At 36.6% G+C, this 22,931-nt stretch overlaps 1 protein-coding gene across 1 annotated transcript in view; it reads right to left on the reverse strand.

The window, feature by feature from the left end:
• LOC135707940 (ATP-binding cassette subfamily G member 4) overlaps positions 1 to 22,931 on the reverse strand; it is a 109,601-nt gene that overhangs the window by 28,557 nt on the left and 58,113 nt on the right. Inside the window, exon 2 of the mRNA XM_065229864.1 lies at positions 8,431 to 8,826. Within this exon, the coding sequence (XP_065085936.1) occupies positions 8,431 to 8,491 (61 nt within the window). The 5' untranslated portion in view covers positions 8,492 to 8,826. The remainder of the gene's footprint in view (positions 1 to 8,430; positions 8,827 to 22,931) is intronic.

Below are 22,931 nucleotides of genomic sequence, written 5' to 3' on the forward strand. Positions count from 1 at the left end.
AATATTTTAAGTTGAAGTTTTGATCTAATTTCCCTCCTACTAAGCACAACTTACACTTAACCCCTCTTTTTCGAACGGGTATGAACCCAAAAATAGAGTGCTACTACTATAGATGGCTATAATGTATTTACCTTTCTATACGTACCGTTGGATTTAACAAAGAGTCACAAATTAATGAGATATAGTTAGAAATCTAACATTGATTCTTGATTCCAAATTCGTTATAAGAAATTCAATTCCATCCAAACGCATTTAAATGCCATTGGTTTTTCTACACGGAAAAAAAAACTACACAACGGTTGAGTTCTTTAAACTTACTGTAGAGTTGTGCCTTTCATATGCTCTCTCGTTTGTTGTCAAAAAACATAGCACAAAACCACCTAATAGGGGTCTTGAGATGCGGAAAGTTAACGTTAAGTAAGTAAAAGTAAAAGTGACGCTGGGTGAAAACAACTTAGTAGTATGTAGTTTGTTTACATGTGAGCGAATGACAACTACTTCGAGTCTTTTAACTCAAAATTAACTTCCCGCACGCAACCTTCGACCTAGCTGAATGGAATTCAATATTAGGTACTTTTTTCGATCCTTAAAGGTTTCTCATCGTTCAACGAATAAAGGCAGAAAAAATGGATTTGCTACACGGTAAGAAAAAAGTGCCCAGCGGCCAGTTCTACTTTTGACAGCTTTTGACTTGTTTCTCCTTCTAATGTTGTCAAAAACGAGAGTGCAAAACTACCCAACAAGGGTAGTAAAGTGTGGAAACCCAACGTTGAGTAGGGTAACTGATGATGGTTGGACCTATTTAGGCCGGTTTCACACGACGTCAACATTCATGTCGTATTTTTTTTATGAATTCAACATATAATTATGAAAAATGCATGATTAGGAGAAAGATCTACCTTTATTGTTTCTAATAATAACATAAAAAGTTAAATATTATGAACAAGTGATTTTATAAAACATTTTTAATCAGCAAAGAATTATGATGTTGGTTGGACCTATACTGATCTTGGTTGGACCTAAAAAATGATGATGGTTGGACCTATTTTTACAAATGCTAGTTTAGCCCATATTTGTTCAAAAACTTTGTTTAGAGCTTATTGGTATCATGAAAAAACCCTTTTTATACAGTTTTTACGAATTTGCTATTTGAAAAAATCAAGAAATTTGAGTTTAACTTCGTTTTTAAAAAAGTTCACTTTACACGCATTAGCTATTCATCATGGCTCATTTTCTCGGAAATCATTGACCCGATTTGGAAAAATTTTAATGTCAAACTATACGTATTGTGGTCTCATTGAAAGTTATCGAATATTTTTGGAATCGGTCAACTGGTTCCGGAGATATGGCCAGAACAAGTTCCAGGGTATATGGAACATGGACCTAATTTTGACATGGAAGGAATAAAACCTATCATTCAACACTCCACATTACTTCCAAATTCGATAACAAGATCAATAATAAAATTGAGTGCCTTGGACCACATTGGCCACTTCCGGGCATGTTCTGGGTGCCCCCAGGGAATTTAGGGGCTTAAAATGACAGAATATCCTAACTTAATTCTGGTTTTATAGTTCATTTTCTCCTAGGAGTTTTTTTTTTTTGGAAATAAGTTTCAGTTAGCAATTTTTAGTTTGTTAACATTTTATTTCAAGTTAACACACAGAAGGTGTTTGAGAAGTGCTTAATGTAAATTCATATTAACAGATTCTTTCGGCGCTTCCATGGTAGTTCGGAAGTCGGTGGTTACCCTTTCAGCCAACCTGACGATGGAATTACTCCTTTAAATTTACGCCTAACTAGTGACGCAAGGTCTTTAGTAGCTTCCAAGATCTTTTTGGTCGTCTTGGGACTGCCAGAAGCAGCGCACATACAAATCCAATCCCCTAGCTGGTTCTCCAAATCAACACTCAACACTATTTCCCTTCCATATTTTTTGCCGTGGCTTCCCTTAATTTTTGCGTGAAGTGTCGTTTTTGGATTATTGTACCTTTTCTGTGCCTGAAACGCGGTAAGTGATTTATTTCTTACTAAAAGAACAGCCTTTTGAAGATTTTCGACCGTATAACTCTTTTCTTTAGACACTTTTCAATCGAAGACTCTGATCACTCGGCCAAAACGAAATCGAATTTCAAATCAGCTGCGCATGAAGGATGTAGACAAACCGAAGCGCACCTAGCGGCCGTCTTAGGAAACACATAGGTCCAACCATCATCATGCGTAGGTCCAACCATGATCATATTTATCTATTCGAATTTCGTCAATTATTCAAACATTTTAGTGAAACCAATGGATAAATGACGTACTAACGTGTTGTTTACACCTTAAAGCAGTATTTTACTGCATGAAAATAAAAATAAATGTAAAAATATTCCTTTTTTGTATGTTTGAAAGTAAGGCATGATGACGAGCTAATGCGTGGAAAGTGAACTGTTTTGAAAACACATTGAAACTCAATTGTTTTGAAGTTTTTTCAATAAAACACCCATGCAAATTGAAGAAAAAGATTTTTTCATGTTAGTAAAGTGATCTTTGAAAATAAAAATTTAGCGAAGATTGACTATACTAGCGATTGAAAAAATAGGTCCAACCATCATCAGTTTTTGGATAGGTCCAACCAGAATCAATTACCCTATAATCATATTCACCTACTTTTGGGTACAGCTAACTTCCTTTTGGGTAGAAAGTGAGAGGGAAATTCCATACGAATTTCACACAATTAAATGAAAACTACTTTGACCATCTCTTTTGATTGTCCGAGCTGTTTTTTAATTACTCAAGCCAATATTGTTACATTAAAAACTTTTTATTTGGTATTTTAAAGGTATTGGTATATGAAACTAAAAATAATTAAACAATGACAGTTAACCAAGGTTTGTGTAACACAGGTAAAGTAAATAATAAAAAAAAACCTACTGCGCTTTTAAGAATGTCGCATCAAAATGATAGAAATTGCATGTCAAATTTGAAACCAAGGATCAAATACAAATTTAAACACACAAGATGACATGCCATATGCCATGCAACACACTAAAATTGATATGTACCAATCTTATGGAGTATTCAAGAAAGTATTTTGAAAAACATCCATGCACTTACAAAATTTTCGCTCACTGTAATCACTCCTTTCTGTTTCTTCAACACGGAAAAAAAGCGCAGAAGAATCAAACACCGTTGGTTTATAGGGTATGGTAGCTCTTTAATTTGATATACAGATGGATCCACTCAATACTTCAAAAAGGAATGACAGGTATTTTTTGTCCAAGTGTTTTTTTGAATATTCTAAAACGTATACATCATCAGCTGACTAAAATACTTCATAATTTAAAGATTTGTTCAACAGTGTGTGCAGAATGGACCCACATTTAAAGCTAAACTACTATAAAATGCATAGTTAACAAAAGTTTAGAGAGTTGGATAAATTTACGATTGGACGACTTTCACGCCGCTTGCAACAACTTCGTCACAAGACTTAATCTCGTTAGATCAGTTAAACACGGTTTGTTTCCCAAATGTATGTAACTCCCGAGTAGCACACTTCCGTTAATAAAAGTTGCACCAACTTGATGATGACTGAAATAAGTCGTAAAGAAGTTTCTACTACCGATATGTGACAAGCGTGCTACTAGGGCTGAGACTGGAAACACTTGATACCTCGAGACACTTGATCCCCTTTTTGTTTCTCGAAATTCTGAGCAGATTTTTTTCATGTAAGTTTCCACAAAGTCTAGACGGAAAGTAATGTTATGGTTACATTTGTGTCAGAAAAAACGGGTCCCACGATATCTCATCACTGCTTTCACCAAATTGGCTCATTTTTGGGGTGAAGACTCGTTAAACAGATTACGTGTGCATGACGCAGGCCGATTTTTGAAAAGTGGATTTAAAAACAAGATAAAAATATTGTTATGTAATTTGTTAACAAAAATAAGTTTTTACCCTTCTTACAAAGAAGGGTGTAGATATCACTTGAAAAACCGACTATCGATCCGAGGCCCGGAGGGCCGAGTGTCATATACCATTCGACTCAGCTCGACGAGATCGGAACATGTCTGTGTGTGTGTGTGTACGTGTGTATGTGTGTATGTGTGTGTGTATGTAACGAAATGAATGCGCTCACGTTTCTCAGCAACCGCTCAACCGATTTGGACAAACTCGGCGCCAAATGATAGGTCTTGGAGTCCCATTGAACGCTATTGAACGGTTTTGGAATCGGTGAACCGGTTCCGGAGATATGGCTGGAATAAGATCCGGTGAATATGGGCCTTCACGCTGGATTTAACGGAAAACGTATCAAAACCATCATATACCATTCGACTCAGCTCGACGAGATCGGAACATGTCTGTGTGTGTGTGTGTACGTGTGTACGTGTGTACGTGTGTATGTGTGTATGTGTGTATGTGTGTATGTGTGTATGTATGTAACGAAATCAATGCGCTCACGTTTCTCAGCAACCGCTCAACCGATTTGGACAAACTCGGCGCCAAATGATAGGTCTTGGGGTCCCATTGAACGCTATTGAACGGTTTTGGAATCGGTGAACCGGTTCCGGAGATATGGCCGGAATAAGATCCGGTGAATATGGGCCTTCACGCTGGATTTAACGGAAAACGTATCAAAACCATCATGCGACACATCAAATTACTACAGAATTCAAAAATAAGATCAATGCAAGTCGTGTTAAGTGTTCCAGACCACATTGGACACACTTGGACATGTTCCGGGTACCCCGGGGAAGTTGCTTGAATATGTATTGAATTAAAACCCATTAAATCACATTAAAATACGATGATAAGGTGATTGGTAGCCTCACCAAATAGACTACACCCGGATATATTCCGGGTACCCCCAGGCAGTGGCGTAGCGTCACTGGATAACACGGGGGTGGGGGGCTTGGTCACTGATAATGACAATAAAATAAATAAACTTGAATAAGTAAGAAGGGTCTGATCACACCATAGGTGGATAAATTCGGGTTTTTATTTTTGTGTTTAAAAAAAATGAAATTTCAAAATCCGGCTTCCTCGTGCACACGGGATAAATTTTGTGAGTCTTCACCGCAAATTTCAACCAATTTGGTGCATCCAGTCCTGAGTCGTGGGACCCGTAAATCAACTCTGTGTTTCGAGAAAAACGCTTTGCATGTTTTACAGTTCGCTTTGCTCGTGGAACAAAATTCGGTCAACAAACATCAGTTACGAATACGTATTTACTAATACTAATATTAACACGTGTTTACTAATACGTACGTTCTTAAGTAGAATCGATTAAAATCATTAAATTGGTACTGTTCAGTTTGATATGCACTGATTTGCACTGCAGATAAGCAACACTAAATGCATAGACTTTCGGCTGTGCAAATCTTGACAAAGCATAATTGTGCATGCGTGTATTGTATGCGGTATTATTTGGTCGGTACTGCATATACCACGACCGTATCATTCTAAACAAGATGTAAAAGTGAGTGGATGGACTTCAGTGTAAGCTTTTAGAATGTAACTTTTCCATTTACAAGTGAATGTTGTTTGGTTTGAATTAAGAATTTAGAAAGCCACATAATGTTGTGCGACCGTATTAAGACGACGTGCAGTCATACCTGTATTGTAAGTCTTACATACATTATGAGATTTCAGTTAATTAGTTCCAAACTTCATAATTCGGAAGGTTCAAGAGCGAAAGATGATATCTTTGAGAAAGTTTCGCCGAGAACGACATCTATCGTTTTCTTGTAGTCAAACTGCGTAAATTATGAAATTGATGTAAAAAAAGTCAAATCAAATATGTTTAATACGCATTTTGCATCAAATTTGCGCTAATTCCGAGAGCCGTTCATGCTATAGTTGATCTTGCGTAATATAGGCTGTCTTACAATGAGCACTCATACGTAAAATTTTCATTAAGATTCATAACAACCACCTTGTTCTATTGTAGATTTCCCCATTTACCATAGATTCTATTGTAAAATCAATACATGCTATGGTTATTTTATAGTTGTAGACAATATGATTTATTGTAAATCGAATAAATTCTATTATATGGTTACAACACATTTGATTGTGCCTCTTGGTTCTTTTTTACTGGTCTTTTATAAAGCATTTACAAAGCATGCGATTACAACATGGACGCATAGTGGTATAAGAGCTATTATGCTGACTGTATCCACCTTAATTGAGCAATGTTGTAAAGCAATATGTACAATAAAATCTAATAATGAAGCTAGAAAACCTTTATTAGACGTCTAATAAAGCATGTTATTAACTCAATTGAAAGAAGTCTAATTAAAGTGTCAATGCATGTGAAAATTACACTTATTCGGTTTGGTATTTGATCAAACTGCTGGTGTTGAATCAGGAAGACAGTCAACGTTTATATAGCGTTTAATAAGTAAATTAATCAGATCAGAGCAAACACCGGAATAAAGGAGCATCTGTCGATCTCAATGAGGTTTTTTCAGCACATAATTCAACAACCCGTTTTATTCAGCATTGTTCGCTGTTATACAGAATTTATTCAATACATACATGTTTATTTGTGACTCTGAATTGTTTGTTGGGAATGGAATGGCTAAAGGTGTAGCTACCTCATGTTAGATGAAAATCTTTCATAAGTCGCGCTCATGAAATTTATATGTGTTGTTCATAAGTCGAGCCTTAGGGTGCCTCAATGTTGGACCGAAGAGAGTACCAGCATAGAGCTAACTCTAAGACGAGAAAGTCCCGAAGAAACATGCTCAACTTTTTGGCTCAGCTAACGTTAACAGCTTCGGAGGGAGGAGTTGGCAAATGTCCACAGTCCATACATTTTTTTTTTTATTTATATGGATGATTGTCCACGCAGGGAAGCGGGGGGAGGACCACTCAAAACATGTCCACGTGGTGTTTTTTTACTGCGAAAAAAAAAACTTATTGCTGAAATCAGCCATGCCAAAATTTCTATTTTTTACCAAATGTTACTGCTTATATGAAACCAAGAAAATATTTTGGACACCGGGAAAATTCCTTAAATTCAATCGCATTTTGACATTTTGAAGGCTTGTTTTACACGATTTTTAAGTTTTTTTTTATTATTATGATTTTAGCAAAATGTTGGCGTTTTAAATTGTGTGCTACTGCGGTATTTTACTAAACATTTCATCGTTTTACGGCCATTGTCGACCGATTGAAAAAAAAACGCTAATTCATGATCATTTTATATCCGTGAGTTGCGAGAGGAATTTCTCAAAGTGATCAACAAAAGTTTGAGAACCGCTGTACTAGAACGCCTGTATTTGCAAAGTAACGACACTTGAAAATTGAATCAATCGATTATCTATTAATGGCTTGGAAAAAAATCATTCTATTTGAGCAGATGAACTGTCAAGTGCATTAGATGTCGTCACTATACTAATACAAGCATTCTAGTATACGCATATCTCAATCGTTTGATTTGGTGCCCTACTTTAAACAAATATTGTAGACGATTTCTCCTTTATGAACCTGTGTCAGCGTTGTAAAAGGCAATGAACTCACCGTTTACCTATTTCAATCCGTTGCCTTGCAGCCTTTCCCTGACATCACATGAATAAAACTGCATCGTCACGTCGTTTCTATCTGAGTAATCTCGGTGAAACCAGTCCACTTTTTGCACGAGGTTTCCAAAAACCTTTTTTTTTGTACTCATTCAGAAGTTCTAGTTACGAAACTAAAATAATCGATCGGCAAAGGTCAAATTGATGGACCCCTCAGTAACTAGGGGCTTTTAAAAGTACCCAAATTTTGCATATTCTTGATTCATTAAAATAAAGCTTTGAAAATTCTTAAGAAAACCTCTAATGTTTGTACACCATAGTAGGTAGGTTATCGCTTTAATTTGGCATGTTGTAAATAAGCACGCCATTTGAAAGCTGACAATTTTTCCTACAAGATACAGTTCATATTTCAATGGAGCAATCCATTTTTTTTTGTGGTTTGATAAATCACATAAACCACTTTTGAAAACTGTTGGAGCCCTTAGTTACCGAAGAGTCCAGCAATCTGACCTTTGTCTAACGATTTTTCTAGTTTTATAAATAGAACTTCTAAATGAGTAAAAAAAATATTTTGATAACCTTGTACAAAGAGTGGACTGGTTTCAGTGAGAATTGCTCATCTGGTTGATGCAGGCGTGCATACATTTAAATATAGGAGTGAAAAATTAGTACCCGTAAAAAAATGTTGTTCTAATGTTGACACTTTAGATAACATAGAATATATTGTAGCCTAATGTGGTGACAATAGGATCATTTGCCAATTAATTAAAAAAAAAATACAGTAGAGTTTGTTTTTTAGTGTTATGGTATTGTGATTTTATGATTATTTTTGGGTAAGGTAATAAGGATGCATCTACACTTCATAGCTACACGCTATCAACTATTATCTTGTACACGAATTATTCATGAACTGTGTACTTACTAATGCTTTTCCGGGCATTGACCGCGTAGACAATATCTTGAAATTCCACGTCTTTCGTCATCTTCACCGATGTGTGTTCCGCGTGAAGGTATCTACTGAAAGCGGTGTGTTCTCGATGCACTTTTTCTCTCAAGATCGAACAATGCACTGACCGGTTTTGTTATCGTTCTCTGCTTCTGTCGGTGGTTCCACTTTACACTTTTTTTTCTCTCCTATATCGTAATAAAAGCAGCTCTCTTTGAGGCTTTCCGGAACTGATGAGTGTATAAATGCATCTGGCTCGGTTATTTGTTGTTTTGATAAAAAAGTTCCGTTGGCTTCTTTGACGTTTCTGTCTGCAGGGATATTTTGCTAATATGTATTCAGTCGTCCAACCGCTTGCAAAGCAATGCTGTTCTGAAACGATAAATAATGAAATAATATTAATCAAAAGCTGAATGCATTAGACGATATTCATCAATTCACAATCCGATCACGACCACTGACTCATGCATTCAAAGAAACTGTTAATCATAATACGTCGATAAAGGGATTCATTCTTGAAATGGAAAACCCAGATTGCAAGTGTCATTACATGAGGCACAGTAGAATGCTTAATTTGAAAAAATTAGGTTCATAATCCCAAATTATTTTAAACTTAAAGCCATATTTTGTATAGAGATTACCACTTACTACTATGGAAGTGTCACGGTCAATTGAGGGTCCAAAATCACAATTGTTGCACTCAAAAAAAGACCTAATAAAAGGTTTCTTCATTATAATAGAAGATCATTCAAGGCTGTATAGCTTTTTTTTTTAATTCTATCTTACCCTATCGTCCAAGCTTCCTGATTCTGAGAAGCAGTAGTAATTAGTGTCATTTAGATTTTAATGTGAGTACCCATTCAATGTTATTGAATAATCTTACCCTTCTCATCTTTACGGAATAGTACTACTAACTACCACTTTGTACCACTAGGTAAACAGTAACCAGTACAGTTATTGTTATAATGCATGCGCTAAAGGTGTCACGAGATGACCGCTGGCAATTAGATTACACGTGGCTCGTCTACACTTGAGGGTAATATAAGGTCTTTCATCGATGATGACAGACATATACGATAGTTTGCTTCTGATAAATGTCAAGAGGCTAATCACTTCATTTAGTATCCGTTCACAAATTAAGCATCGCAAAATGGTTGTAGGAAGCGAATGAACTAATTATTTATATTTTTCAAAACTTTTTGTAAACTTAACGTACGCGATACCCTCCCAGCTCCATTGTAATAAGTAGTTACTACTATGAAGGTAGTATGAGTGTGACTAAGATTTTTTCCCTTGCGATTATATGGACGTCAATTGTTTGGTAATTTTCGTTGTGTGGAGAAACTCACTAAATCCTACGAGCTTTTTCGCAGAAATATACGATATTTTCTGCAAAACGAATTAGTTGATTAGGTATAGCCACCCACGATGTGTATGATTGCTGCTTCTACTTCTCTTTTATTTATGTTGTGCTTTATTAGAATGTATGTAATTTGTGCACAGCTAAGGGAAGTGCATAATAAGTAAACAATAATTTTCATTCAGGCAAATGGCAATAACCAACTTCAACCGAATCGCGTAGCTCCCTGGCAGGTATAAGTAAGCATCATGATCTTGAACTTGTAAACCACGCGAAAGCATTATTATAGCTTTCGCGTGGTTTGCAAGTTCAGGATCAAGATCAATCAACCTCTTGGATAAAGGGGTTGTCACGCTCCGGTATCCACGTGGATCAATATGATCATAAAACTGGCTGAACCGGTGGCGTGTGTTGGTGCCACCTTTGGCGTACAGGTGGAAAGCTTCGACGGTTCACTTCACATGTTTTCTTTGTGGTTTCTTCTGGCGTAGTTGTTGCTTCATCAGACTACGGTGTTTAACGATTGAAATGATTAACGAGCTCGACAAGTAACTTTATTGTTATGATAATTTGAAAGATTATCTTTTTGCGACGAGATATTTTTTGCACAAATAATTGACTCACACTCATAGGATATGATGCATTTGTTACAGTTTTGTTCGGTAGCAAACAAAATCTCTAATTATGTCGCGTTCGGTGGTTTTCACCAGAACTCCAACAAAACTTTCATATTTGGGTCATTCCAGCTCAAGTGGGTACAGAATTTAAAAAAGTTGTGGTCGATGTCACCGATTTGAGCCAAACTTAGCCAAAACGCTTGGCACAATAAAAAATTTATATTATTTTTCACACGTTCTGGGTAGGATTATATAAAATCACAACTAGCTCATTTCAAAAATATTTTTTTTAATAGCATTGATTTTAAAAACCAGAAGAGCTCAAAACTACCACTCACTCATCTGGTCATATCTCAAAAACTATTTGTCCCTTGGAAACACAACAAGTAGAAGAGTTTTCCAAAGTGTGGTGAAAATCTGAGCCCAAAATATTAAGAAATAAAAAATCCCGCTCATGGTAAAAATAGGCCATTTTTTGGCCAAGTTTGGCTCAAATCGGTGACATCGACCATAGGTGGTGTACCCACTTGAGCTGGAATGGCCCATTTAGCTTCTCAAATTGACACATAAGTAGAGTATTTTTTAAACAGTAGCAGTGCACAACCCAACAAACAATTTTAGCTGCAAACTTTATACAGGCATAAATTAGCTGTATAAGACAATTTGTGACTGTATTAGGTAATCTGCACCTATAATTGTTTATTGGGAATTGTCCAGAATGGGAATTTAGCATGAAAGATGTATTTAGAACCTGAACATGAAATATTTAAAAAAAAGTGCCTTGTACAAAGTTGTTCCTAACAGTTAAGACTTATTTAGGTGTCAATTAATAATAGGGTGGTTCTTATTAGCGTTGAAATAAAAATATAAGAAGAGTTTTTTGAGTGTGTTGTTTCTTTGTTATTTCCTTTTAATTGCTTATACTTTGACAGATACGCGTATTTCGTCTACTACTTGCAGACTTCATCAGTGCCAAGTACTCAACACCACCACCACCGAAATACGCGTATCTTTCAAAGGATAAGCAGTTATAACGGAATTAAAAGGGAATAAATCAACATACCGTGCCGATTCAAATTTCGGACACTTAAACTCGAATTTCGGACACTTTTAAAAGTTGATTATCTCGGTCGAATATGATCCACATGTCTTGTAAATTTTAAATTTTTTTGACTAGTGCCCTCCACGATCATCTAACATTATTACTTTGTTTCTAACTGGATGTAATATTTAATTAAAAATGAAAGTGTCCGAAATTTGAATCGGAACGGTACTCAAAAAGTTCTTTATAAAGGGATTCCGTTAAAAAGTTCGACAAAATTAAAAGGTTTAAAAAATTTAATTTTTTTTTAAGGAAATAAAGATATAAATTTTTCGGCAAAGTTGTAGCTCAGCTAATTTCAAGCAACGTTATTTAAGAAAACGTTATTTTATCTCTTAAAATTATCAAGTTAGAGTAATTTTCATAAATTGGTTTAGGGTGTCTCTAAAAAAATCAATGTTTTTGCTCTATTTTTTCAAATTTCTCAGCAAAATTGTCTTCAGATAGCTTTTAGAACCTATTCTTTTCGATACTGCAATTTTTTTTATGGCAAGGAACTACTTTGTAGAAGTTTTTTCTAACATTTCAATTACAGGCGCATCTTTCCTGCTAAATTCATATTCTGGACCACTATTTAATTATGGAAAGATTCACGAATACTCATAGTGACTCGCGAAATTTTCCTTTTGTGAACTTCAACTTTTACCAAAGAGACAGCTCAGCAGCAATACATCCGGATTTGATACTTTGCGGCAAAGTTACAGATAAATCTATTTACTAACTGCTTGATTTACAAATCATACGTTGCATGAATTACGCATAATTACACTAATGCAAAAATGGTGCAGGCATCGAAAGCTCTCAATTAATAACTGTGGAAGTATATCTAGAACGATAACTTGAGAGAACGCATTAAGCTAATGTGCGGTAAGCAATAATCTTGAAACTCGAAATAGAAGAAGATGATGAAGAAGAAGAAGAAGAAGAAGAAGAAGAAGAATACCGACTTGGAAACCATACGTACCGTTAGATTTGATAAAGAGTCACAAATTGATGAGATATTGTTATTGATTCCAATTCCATCATAGGCGATGACGGCCATAAGACGGCTACCCTTTCGATTATTGAAACAATCCACTCTTGAACAAAATTAATTATACAGACTCAAGCAACCAAAAGTTCCACATTCAACGATAAAACGATCAAATTTCATAAAGTTCAAAGAAAGTTCCGACAAAACCTTCAACTTCCATAAAGTTCGAATAAAGTTCCGTCAAAACTTTCTTCCCAAGCAACTAAAAGTTCCGCATACCACGATAAAACCCACTTTCAAGTTCCACAAAGTGCATAAAAAGTTCCAACAGAACTTCCTGGCTACTTTAGAAGCTATAGATTTGTTATCAAGAAAACATGATTTGTTATCTTTTTAACATCCTTCATATACCTACCATTTAGATACATTTTTTGTTATAATTACTTTACTGTTAACTCGACCACATGGTAGGTAAAATATTTTATCACGAACGCTTATATCAAAATATGAACTTTATTTTTAATTTTATTTTCATTCTCTGCTCGGGTTAGGAGCCTATTGTTGTGTATGGAGACCTCCATACACCTCCATACACAACATGGTCTAGGACTTGTACCACCTACGAATTTGTGCAATTTGCTTAATGCGAATGTGAAAACGTAAACTGGTTTGTATTCTTTCGAATTGACATAGGGGACATAGTCCTATTGTTGCGGTACGTTAGAAGCGTTAGAAGTCTATTGTTGTGTATGAAGGTCTCCATAAACAACAATAGTTCCTAACGCTTCTAACGTATCGCAAAAATTAGACTGTTTTTCCTAACTGATTCCACACGTAAAAGTAGAATCACAGACAAACAGATATAATACATTGAATATTTCTCATTGTAAAACATCGTCGCTAAAACATTACCGCCATCTGTTGAGTACACTGTGGTGGGAAACAGATGGCGGTATTGTGTAAACGTCAATCGCAACGGAATTTACTATGCGCGCCACAGGTGGCAGTACTACCAACTGAGATACTTTGAAATGCTTGTTCGATGAACAACTTATGAGTGTTATGTCTGTTTGTCTGTGATTTATCAAGCACACGCAATTAAAGAAAACTAGGTTTTAATTCACGCCTGCTCTGTCAACATTGCTTTGCAATCTAAAAACTGGCATTTAGAAAGACAAATAGGCTTTAAACGGGAAAGATAAAAGACGCCAAATTGGCCTTAAACCTATAGAATTGTCTAAAAATGCTGAAATGACTTAAAAATGGCCAAAACTGCAATAAAAAACATGCCATCAACTTAAAACCGCCAATACAGTCATAAAACGTAAACTGCCTGTAAGGCTTGGAATTTTAAGAATTGACATAGCTGAATCCATACGTAACAGTAGGATTTATCAAGCACGCACAGTTGTTGAGAAATCGTATTTTCACGGAAATTTGTTTTGCCTTAGCTTGGATTTAAAACTTAAATACAATAGTAATAAGAATAGATGTCACGAAAGTTCTAAACTTGTCTTCAAATGGTCATTAAGTCAGCTTAAAGCGCAAACCCGTCTTAAAACTTAAAATTATGAAAATAAAGTCGGAATGGTGCTACATCGCCAAAATGATCTAGGTTAGGTTAACTTTATTAAGTTTGATTAATCAAGCTAAACTAACCTAATATAGCCTCAAAATGATCTTTAAAATATGTTCTAGCTCAGGCCAGCCAAACCATTATATTTTAAAAGGCTCTCTCTTTCGATGTACATATTTCAAGCTGCATTTTGTTTATTTTTCCGACCTAAAGTTCATATTACTGACGAAAATTGGACAATAATAGTCTCACTGCTGAGATTCAGAGACCACACAAACCTGTTTCAGCTTCAAAAAATCTACCTACACCACTATCCTCCTTTTTCATTTGGCAATGAGAACGCACCAATAAATCAGGGTGAAAACACAATCAAGAAAATTGGGAAAAGGTCGGAATTATATTTTCATCACGAAAAAACCTGGAAATGTTGGGAAAGTTAGCCAGAAAAATAATGTTGTGTATGTGGATATCGCATGAGCAAAACTGGCGCATATTATAACAAATAATTGTTTTTTATTTCCATCTCAACAGAAGTTTAGTTCAGTCGTTGTTCAAACTTCTATTCAAGTTCATCGACATTTTGATATAATTTTTCGAATAAATGATAATTTTTCGGAAAAATTCGCTTGAATATATAGAATAGAATTCGTGGCAATCGAATATTTTATTTAAAAAAAAAAGTGGGCAAATGCGGAAGCTGCCCTAATTTATCGCTTATTATTTCTTCGTTGGTCGTAGAACCGAATGAAAATTGACAGCTGATTCTGTGCTGAATAGTGCAACAAGTGAGTGATTGTTTGATGAAGATAATCAATAGTTTGTAACCTAGATTTTAACATGAATTTAGAGCCGCTTTGAGAAGCGTCCGAGAACGGTTGTGTGTTTTTGCTCCGCTGCGTGCTTTTTTTTTTAGAGCTCGGGCTATCTTTGTGCTGCCGTGTAGTTTTTCGGTGCTCGCATTTGAATAGTTTTATGTCCCGGACGCGATAATTCTATTTAGAATGATTTGTGCTGATGTTTTTCCCCTGTTGCTTTGGTGCCTGGTGTGCTCTCGCTCCCTTTGTTGACAGTGTGACTCGACCGCGCTGATCTATTATTAGGTTTTTGCGGTGTGCATTGCTTTTGTGCACAGAGTGACATGAAGAAGAAAAGTGATATTTAGTTATTGTGTGTTTGGATTCGCTGGAGGAGGAATTGTTTAAAAATGACTAGAGAAAATTAAGCATCGAGAATGCGCTCCCGGATGTATTGATTTGGTGAGTACGTTCCAGTTGAAGATTGTTCTCTCTAAATATCCCTTTTTTGAATACGTTTCATCAATCAAACATTATTATATGTTGGGTTTGGGGGGGGGGGGGGGCAGCCTAAGGGTTTCAATGGATTTGTAGACTGGACAAGTGTTCGTGGATTTGCCAGTCCCTTGTCACGTGTTGATAGACGTACATCTTGTCGTTTGTCTTCCAAAGGTCTTCAATGAAGTTGATTCACCCAGCTGCAACAAACCATCAGGCAGAACTTTACAACCAGTGAAGTATCTGCAGTCATATGTAATCCTTGCACTGATGGTGGGTTCTATTCACATCACATGTTCCCCTATAAAAAAGTGAATTTGTGTCGCATATATTATAATCTCATCTGATTCTGGATTTTACAGTCAGCTTCACAGGTGTCAACCTCCTGCCCAGGAAAAAGGAAAACTTCGTTAAAGTCTCTTATTGTGTTTCCCTTCCGACTGGGGGACTTGTAGACTTCGGGGCAAACTTTCTTTGACGGTGGTGGATTATTCCCTTCGTTCGCCTCCGTATCCGAAACTGGCTACATCTGTTCCAATTCTGCTTCAGCCTCCAAGCGAGTCTTGAACTCTCTTTTTTTTCACTCAATTGATACGTTCCCACATTGGGTTTGGCATGGAGAACTCGTCTTGAGAGAGTTTCGCTACCGCGTTTTTTTTTTTTTTTTTCCGGCCAGTGTAGGATTCCAGCTTCTTTCCAACCAGAAAGAATTACGGTTAGGCATGTTTCGCATCTTTCAATTGTTTGTACCACTTTAAATGGCATTTTTTCCGCACTTGAACTTGGACGACACTAGCTGACTCCCTTCCGAAACATTTTGAACTGTCACTTTTCTCCAGGCAACTTTGTCATCATAAAACTGAACGGTACCAAGTCAAGTCAAAATGGATAATAAATAAACAATAAGGTATTCAAATTTACTTTATAAATGCTATAATAAACCATTGTGCAGCGATGATCGAGACGTTTCCGTCGGATAAGATTATTTTGCGGCCGAGTGTCTAGGAAGCTATGGAAACCGAAATGGCTCTTGATTTTGTTTTATGCCCTTATAGTATAAACCACCATCGCACTTTGTGAGTTGCCCCAATAGAACCCTTGCTTTTGGTTTGAATCAGTACAAATTCGTTCTATTATATATAAAAAAAAAAGAAGTATACATATTCATTTTCTTCCGAACTAAATAAACCACCATCACACTTTGTGAGTGGCCCCAACAGTATCCTTGCCGTTGGTCTAAATCGGGTCAAATCGGTTCTAATAATTATTTTATATTCAATCAAGTAAACCACCATCACACTTTGTGAGTGGCCCCAACAGCATCCTTGCTGTTGGTTTAAATCGGTTCAAACCGCTTATAATTAATTATTTTGGTCATTGATAAAATAAAATAAACCATCATCACACTTTGTGAGGGGCCCCAACAGTATCCTTATTGTTGGTTTAAATCGGTATACACACATCTAATAATGATCTACATCTCTAGACAGCCGGCTGTTTAGAGCATAAATCGAAAACACTTATAAATAACTACACAAAACAAAAGATCGCATCACTTATCAAGGTGAATCCTGATCCAACGAACCTAACCCACTAACAAAACCTCCTTCCTGTGACTTTTGTGGGATGCAGAGGTAAACACGGTCCCAAAACAACAAAAGTCACACACTAACATTCCTTCCCTCTCCCACCTGATTGCAAGGACGTGGCCGGTGACGTTATTGATCTTTAAAGGTAGGAGTCACTGGAACATGTACACTGAGAATGGCAGGTTACTACCAAGCCCCATTCAGTTGATTCTTTGTACAATTTCACTGGTTCAGATCAATCACGGAGTGCAACTATCGATACGTGCAGTCAGACTAAGCTAAGCTAAGCTAAGCTAGATTTTAACATGAATTTAGATAAACTAAGACTGCTAGAACATTTTTCAATTGAGCAGAAGCAGAGGCAAAAATTACTCATTTGCAAAACTTTTTTCATACTTTAGTAGAGCATTATACTTTAAATTAGTTTAAATAAATTATGTTCTCTAATTTTCAATTGATCTCGTAGAAGTTTAATTAAAAGCTCGGCAATTTATGCGGTTTAAGTCACGAATGACGGAGTCCTTTTCCCATACAAATTACTTTACCACTTTGCAACGGGCACACATCTAGCGATTCACTTAGGCTGTGTCCAATTGGTGAATTTTCACTCAAATTTAAAAGATGGTAAATTTTAAAATAAACCTGCTATTGTATCAGACATATTTCTGACAAACAAGGAATCAATTTTGACAAACATCTTTTCGAAGATCAACAACAGAGGGATTTTCGAACATTAATTTTAATGTTTTCGAAATGTCAAATTTTAGTGCAAATTTACCAAATGGAACACAGCCTTAATGTTCAAAGATCATTTTCGTTTCATTTTGAAATCTGTATGCCTTTTGCATGGCGAGATTATAAACAGTGAAAACGCGGAGTGAGGAGATTCCGTGAACCTTGTTCTTAATTGAACCAATATAATATTAAAATAAAAAAATAAATCGCTATTCGCCTTAGCCAGAAAAAAAGCAACGATGAACATTTAAATATAGAAATGCATTCTGCTGACCTCATCTTCGTTGAATGAAAATAGCACTAATGTCCTTGATGCAATAAATTTTTGAGCCAAAAATATCCCGCTTACTACCCATTCACTTTGGAACCGGTTCCCGCTTCAAGTTCTGGAAATTCCGTCAGTGTGAAACTCGGTTCTTGAGCTTAGACAGAGCAACAGTTCCAATATAGAGTTATTTTTAGCCGTTGAATAAAATATAGATATCGTCATATTGACTCTTTATATATGAGATGATGACTAGGCAGTTTAGCACCAAGACCGAAGCCTGAAATACATAACTAACCTTTACCATACCAACATAATCAAAATGAAAAATAAAAATAAAATGCTCCTGCTCGCTCAGCCTTAAACATGTTTGATGAAACAAGTTTCTTTCACTCAAAAATTTATTCAAGATGATTTTAATAAATACGGACAGCCCGGTTACCTTTCTTTATTCCAGAATTTGCCATAATACTACCATGTTATATAATGAACATCATGGAATATATTAATCAAATCATGCCAAAAAATACTATTGATTTTAAATATTTTGAACGACTATCCAAACGAATAATGATTATATATTTTAAGGTGATTTTAGTCCCTTAGACACCCGGGATCGGTTCCGGTGGAGGTCCAATGGGGACACTTTCTAATTATTTCCTAAATGCGCCGTTCAACCTATCAAACATAAGTGTTTTGAAATCATGGAATGGTCCAAAAGATGGCGGTTCTGATAGAGCTCTAATAATCGAATGATCCTTGTTTTATCAAGATTCGTTTTTGCATATTGAGTAGGTATTTTGGTATCGTAATGGTTAATGCTAGCAACTGAATGCATAATTAAATTGAAGACCCATTATGTGAAATTATTGTATTTTATGCATGGGTATGATCAAACCACAATGATTTCATAGAAAGCAATGAAAAGGCACTTCAAGGAAATTATTGGCGGAATCCATTTTCCAATACAATTTGTCGATCTACGAATGGACAAAGTTCAAAATGAATCTACATGACTGCTGCAGAGAAGCAAGCATCTCATTTAATTTTCAGATCTTTATGACTTCTGGAAGGCAGATCATTTCCAGTAAAATCGCAAAGTGGATGGATTCCATGAACTTTCACCTTAACAATATATACATTTATAATCAACAACGGAATAAAAAAAATTAAGTAAACGGAGAAAGAGATGATACCAAATAAAAGATAGTGGTCTTATACCCCGTTCACATTACAGCATATATCACGTAATATAGGCTGTCTTGCAATGAGCACTCATACATAGGATTTCCAGTGAAAACTAGATGTATGAGCACTCATACGTCTAGTTTTCACTGGAAATCCTATGTATGAGTGCTCATTACAAGACAGCCTATATAACGTGATATAGGCTGTAATGTGAACGGGGTATAAGACCACTATCTTTTATTTGGTATCATCTCTTTCTCCGTTTACTTAATTTTTTTTATTCCGTTGTTGATTATAAATGTAGGTTGCTTTTCCGATGAGTCATGGGATGCAAACAAAATCCTAAGTGCTGATCGCAACTAATGTGGATGGCAAAGTTACTTCCTATAGAATTTCCAATGTCATTACAACCAGGGTTGAAAAAATCATGAAAAAATCACCAGCATTCACTATGAAATGAATTTTTCATCCATAGTGAACTTTGATGAATTTAAGTGATTTTTTCAGCCCTGATTACAACCGTGCGTCATAAGGAACTGCTAGGAGAACCGCTCACCAGTAAGCAAATAGAGTGCAAACAGTCGACAACCCCATGAAGCCTCACATATATCAAAATGCTCATTATTATTGCATAATTAAACTCAGCCCGGTGTAAGGGTATGTGAATCGAAAAATACCGGTACACGCGAATATTGTTGATTGCTCGTGCTGATACGATACTGATCAGATTGTTTGATTGAATTTTAAAAAGCAATTTAGCATAATCGTTCCACCTCAGAATGCGTTTTGTACTACCGATTGTAAAACATTCAATGCATGATATTAGTGATTAGGGGCTGTTCATAAACTACGAAGACATATTAGGGGCTGGGGGGTGGTTTGGCAATTATCCACGGCCCATACAAATTTTAAAATTTTTGTATGGAAAATTTATCTACGCAGATAAGTGGTCAAGAATCCCAAAAAACTGCCTACGTAGTTAATGAACAGTCCCTAAGGTATTTGACGCATTAAAGCCGGAACGGGTAAGTGTGGGTGTTTCCACTTTAGTTCTTATTTGCATCTCACGAATAAATCATATGTGATGAGAACTACATGCGTCGAGAAAGTAGGAGAAAAAGTAAAAGATCAGTTATTGATTTGCATGAAACTTACCATAATTGATATAGTTAATCATTCACATTTGAGCTAAAATTCTACCATTTTAAATCTCATAAAAAAATCAAAATGATGTATTAGATAATTTTTTTTACTAGCTATATGACTGAAAAAAATTCTCATTTTTTTTTTTTTTTTTTTTGAACACCCGTTAGTATTTTTGACATATCCATGTTTGAACAATGGATGTTTGTTTGCAAGCATCAGAAGAGATGCAGCTCTGCGTTGTTTGATTTTTTTCTCCCGGTCCAGAAATTAGTGGCATCACGAGTGATAATGATTAATTTAAGTTTATTTACGCACTGCAAGGTGCGTAAAAGAGCTCCACACGATCGGTGTTGATGTTGGTTCACTTGCAACTATTTTTCCAAAAAAAATTAAGTGTTTTCGAACGAAATTTATATCGAAAGTGTACCAAAAGTGCTTCTGAACGTGTTTCGCTGTTGGGTGTGGTGAAATTCGTGAATTCGCGGTTGTTTTCAGTGAAAAATTACGTATCACAAAAGTGCTCACCGAGTTCCTTTTTTGCCGTTCGACGATGACGGATTTGCGAGAGGAAAATAAGCATCGGGAATGTGCTCCCGGATATATTGATTTGGTGAGTACGTTCCAGTTGAAGATTTTTTTTTTTTTTTTTTTTCCTTTGGTTTGTTTTTTTCCGTCGATCTTGTTTTCCGTGCTGAGCACCAATGCTACCGACGTGCCAGGAAGGCAGCTCCCATACCTGGACCCTACCTACCGACCCATCAACTCATGAACCGGGGACCAACGGCTTCACTTCCCATCCGAAGGAAGGCGTGATCAGAGATTTTATGCCTCAGAACATCCCGGCGGCGCCGACTGGGATTGAACCCAGGCCTGCTGGGGTGAGAGGTAATCACGCTTACTACTACACCACCGGCGCCGTTGAGTTGAAGATTGTTCTTATACATTTCTCGATTGCATTTTCGAGGGGACGTCCGGAGAGCTTTGAGATTTGGGCGTTGTTGCTTTTGCGGGCAGACGCGTTGGTCGCCGATTGCTCGCAGATAGAAGCTCAGTTTCGCAGACAGACTATACAAAATTAAAGAGGAATTATGCTTCTACCTGTTTGTGTTGATAGTTTTTGAAGATGGGCTTTGGTTCGCGAGGGATCGTTAATTGACGAGTTTGTTTGCGGAGGCGATTGCGCCCTGGTCTCAAGGTTCTCCGGACGTGTCTGCTTTTGTGGGGAGTGCGTTTGATGGTCGGTTTGGTGTGGCTGGTGGCTCGCCCGCGCGTGCTGGTGGCTATCAGGCAGGAGAAAGTTTCCCCTATCTGATGGTGGTGTTGGCATGCGTGGGCTGGATGCTGGTTGCGCCGGATTAGGGATCGGATGCATTGTTTGCGGGAGCGGATGCGTCCGTTCGGGGGAGCAATCGAGATTTATAATCCTATTTTCAGGGGGATGACTTCGATCGCATGAAGCATGTTCCTCGGGGTTTTTACGGTTAGGTGTCTTCGAATAATCCATTATGATTTTTTTTTTCATGTTGCAGCATGATTCGTTAAGAAAATAAATGTCGCGATCAAACATGCAAGCTTGGCACTTGAACGATTAGTTTTTGTTGTGTTGTTAGGTGTGTCCTTAACAGGATCATGAGGGCCGTGGTTGAAGACTAGTCACGGCGGGTCGTGTTTGATTATGTGGTTTGGTGGTTTTGCCGACGAAATATGAAGGAGAAAACAGTCGTTTTAAAACGCAATAGAGTTCGGTCGAGATAGCTTAAACGATTTACAATATTTGTACGCTGGTAAAGCGTCAAGCGTGAAGTAAGGTGCACGGTAGCTAAAAAATGTGAAAGTTTTATGGATTCTGCTCCCGTCTTAGCCCGCGGTCGGAGTGGACGCGACGCGACCAATTCAAGAGAATCTAATTATTTTTTATTATCGTCGCGTAGCTTTTTTGTCTCCAGGTTTAAAAGATCATCGGTAGTAGAAGCTTGTTTAAAGGGCGCCACCGTGGTGTTTGAGTTTGACTAAATCCCAGGTCCTATTATATTATTATAATATATTCAATAATAAATATTTATAACAGGATCAAACCACAACTGGAAGAAGCAACGTAACATTGTTTGATTTCCTCTAATGTATGTTTAACGTTTATATGACAATTTAGTGCAATTAACCATTTAATTTTTCCTTCCCAGGAGAGAAAATAACATTACTTGTTGATATGTTTATTTGTATACTTTTTTTTTCCTTTGGTTTGTTTTTTCCGTCGATCTTGTTTTCCGTGCTGAGCACCAATGCTACCGACGTGCCAGGAAGGCAGCTCCCCTGGACCCTACCTATCGACCCATCAACTCATGAACCGGGGACCAACGGCTTTACTTCCCTCCGAAGGAAGGCGTGATCAGAGATGTTATTTGTATACTTGTAAATACTTATTTAATCAAATTCGGAATATGATTGATGAGAGAGCTTATTGTGTTCGCGAATCCTCCGTTTAGGCTGGATTTACTGATTTAAATCTTTGAGTTTATTTTCAGCTCTTCAATGATGGAACATTTTTAGATTATTATTATAATGATTCACTTCTTCGTTCAGGAAAATACAAAAACATTGTAATGCATGATAACAAGTGCATGAAAGCTGTTAACT

This window comes from Ochlerotatus camptorhynchus, unplaced genomic scaffold (genome assembly GCF_037179485.1).
Source record: "Ochlerotatus camptorhynchus isolate MF236.1 unplaced genomic scaffold, CSIRO-AGI_Acam_v1.1 ptg000025l, whole genome shotgun sequence".
Classification (NCBI taxonomy): Eukaryota; Metazoa; Arthropoda; class Insecta; order Diptera; family Culicidae; genus Ochlerotatus; species Ochlerotatus camptorhynchus.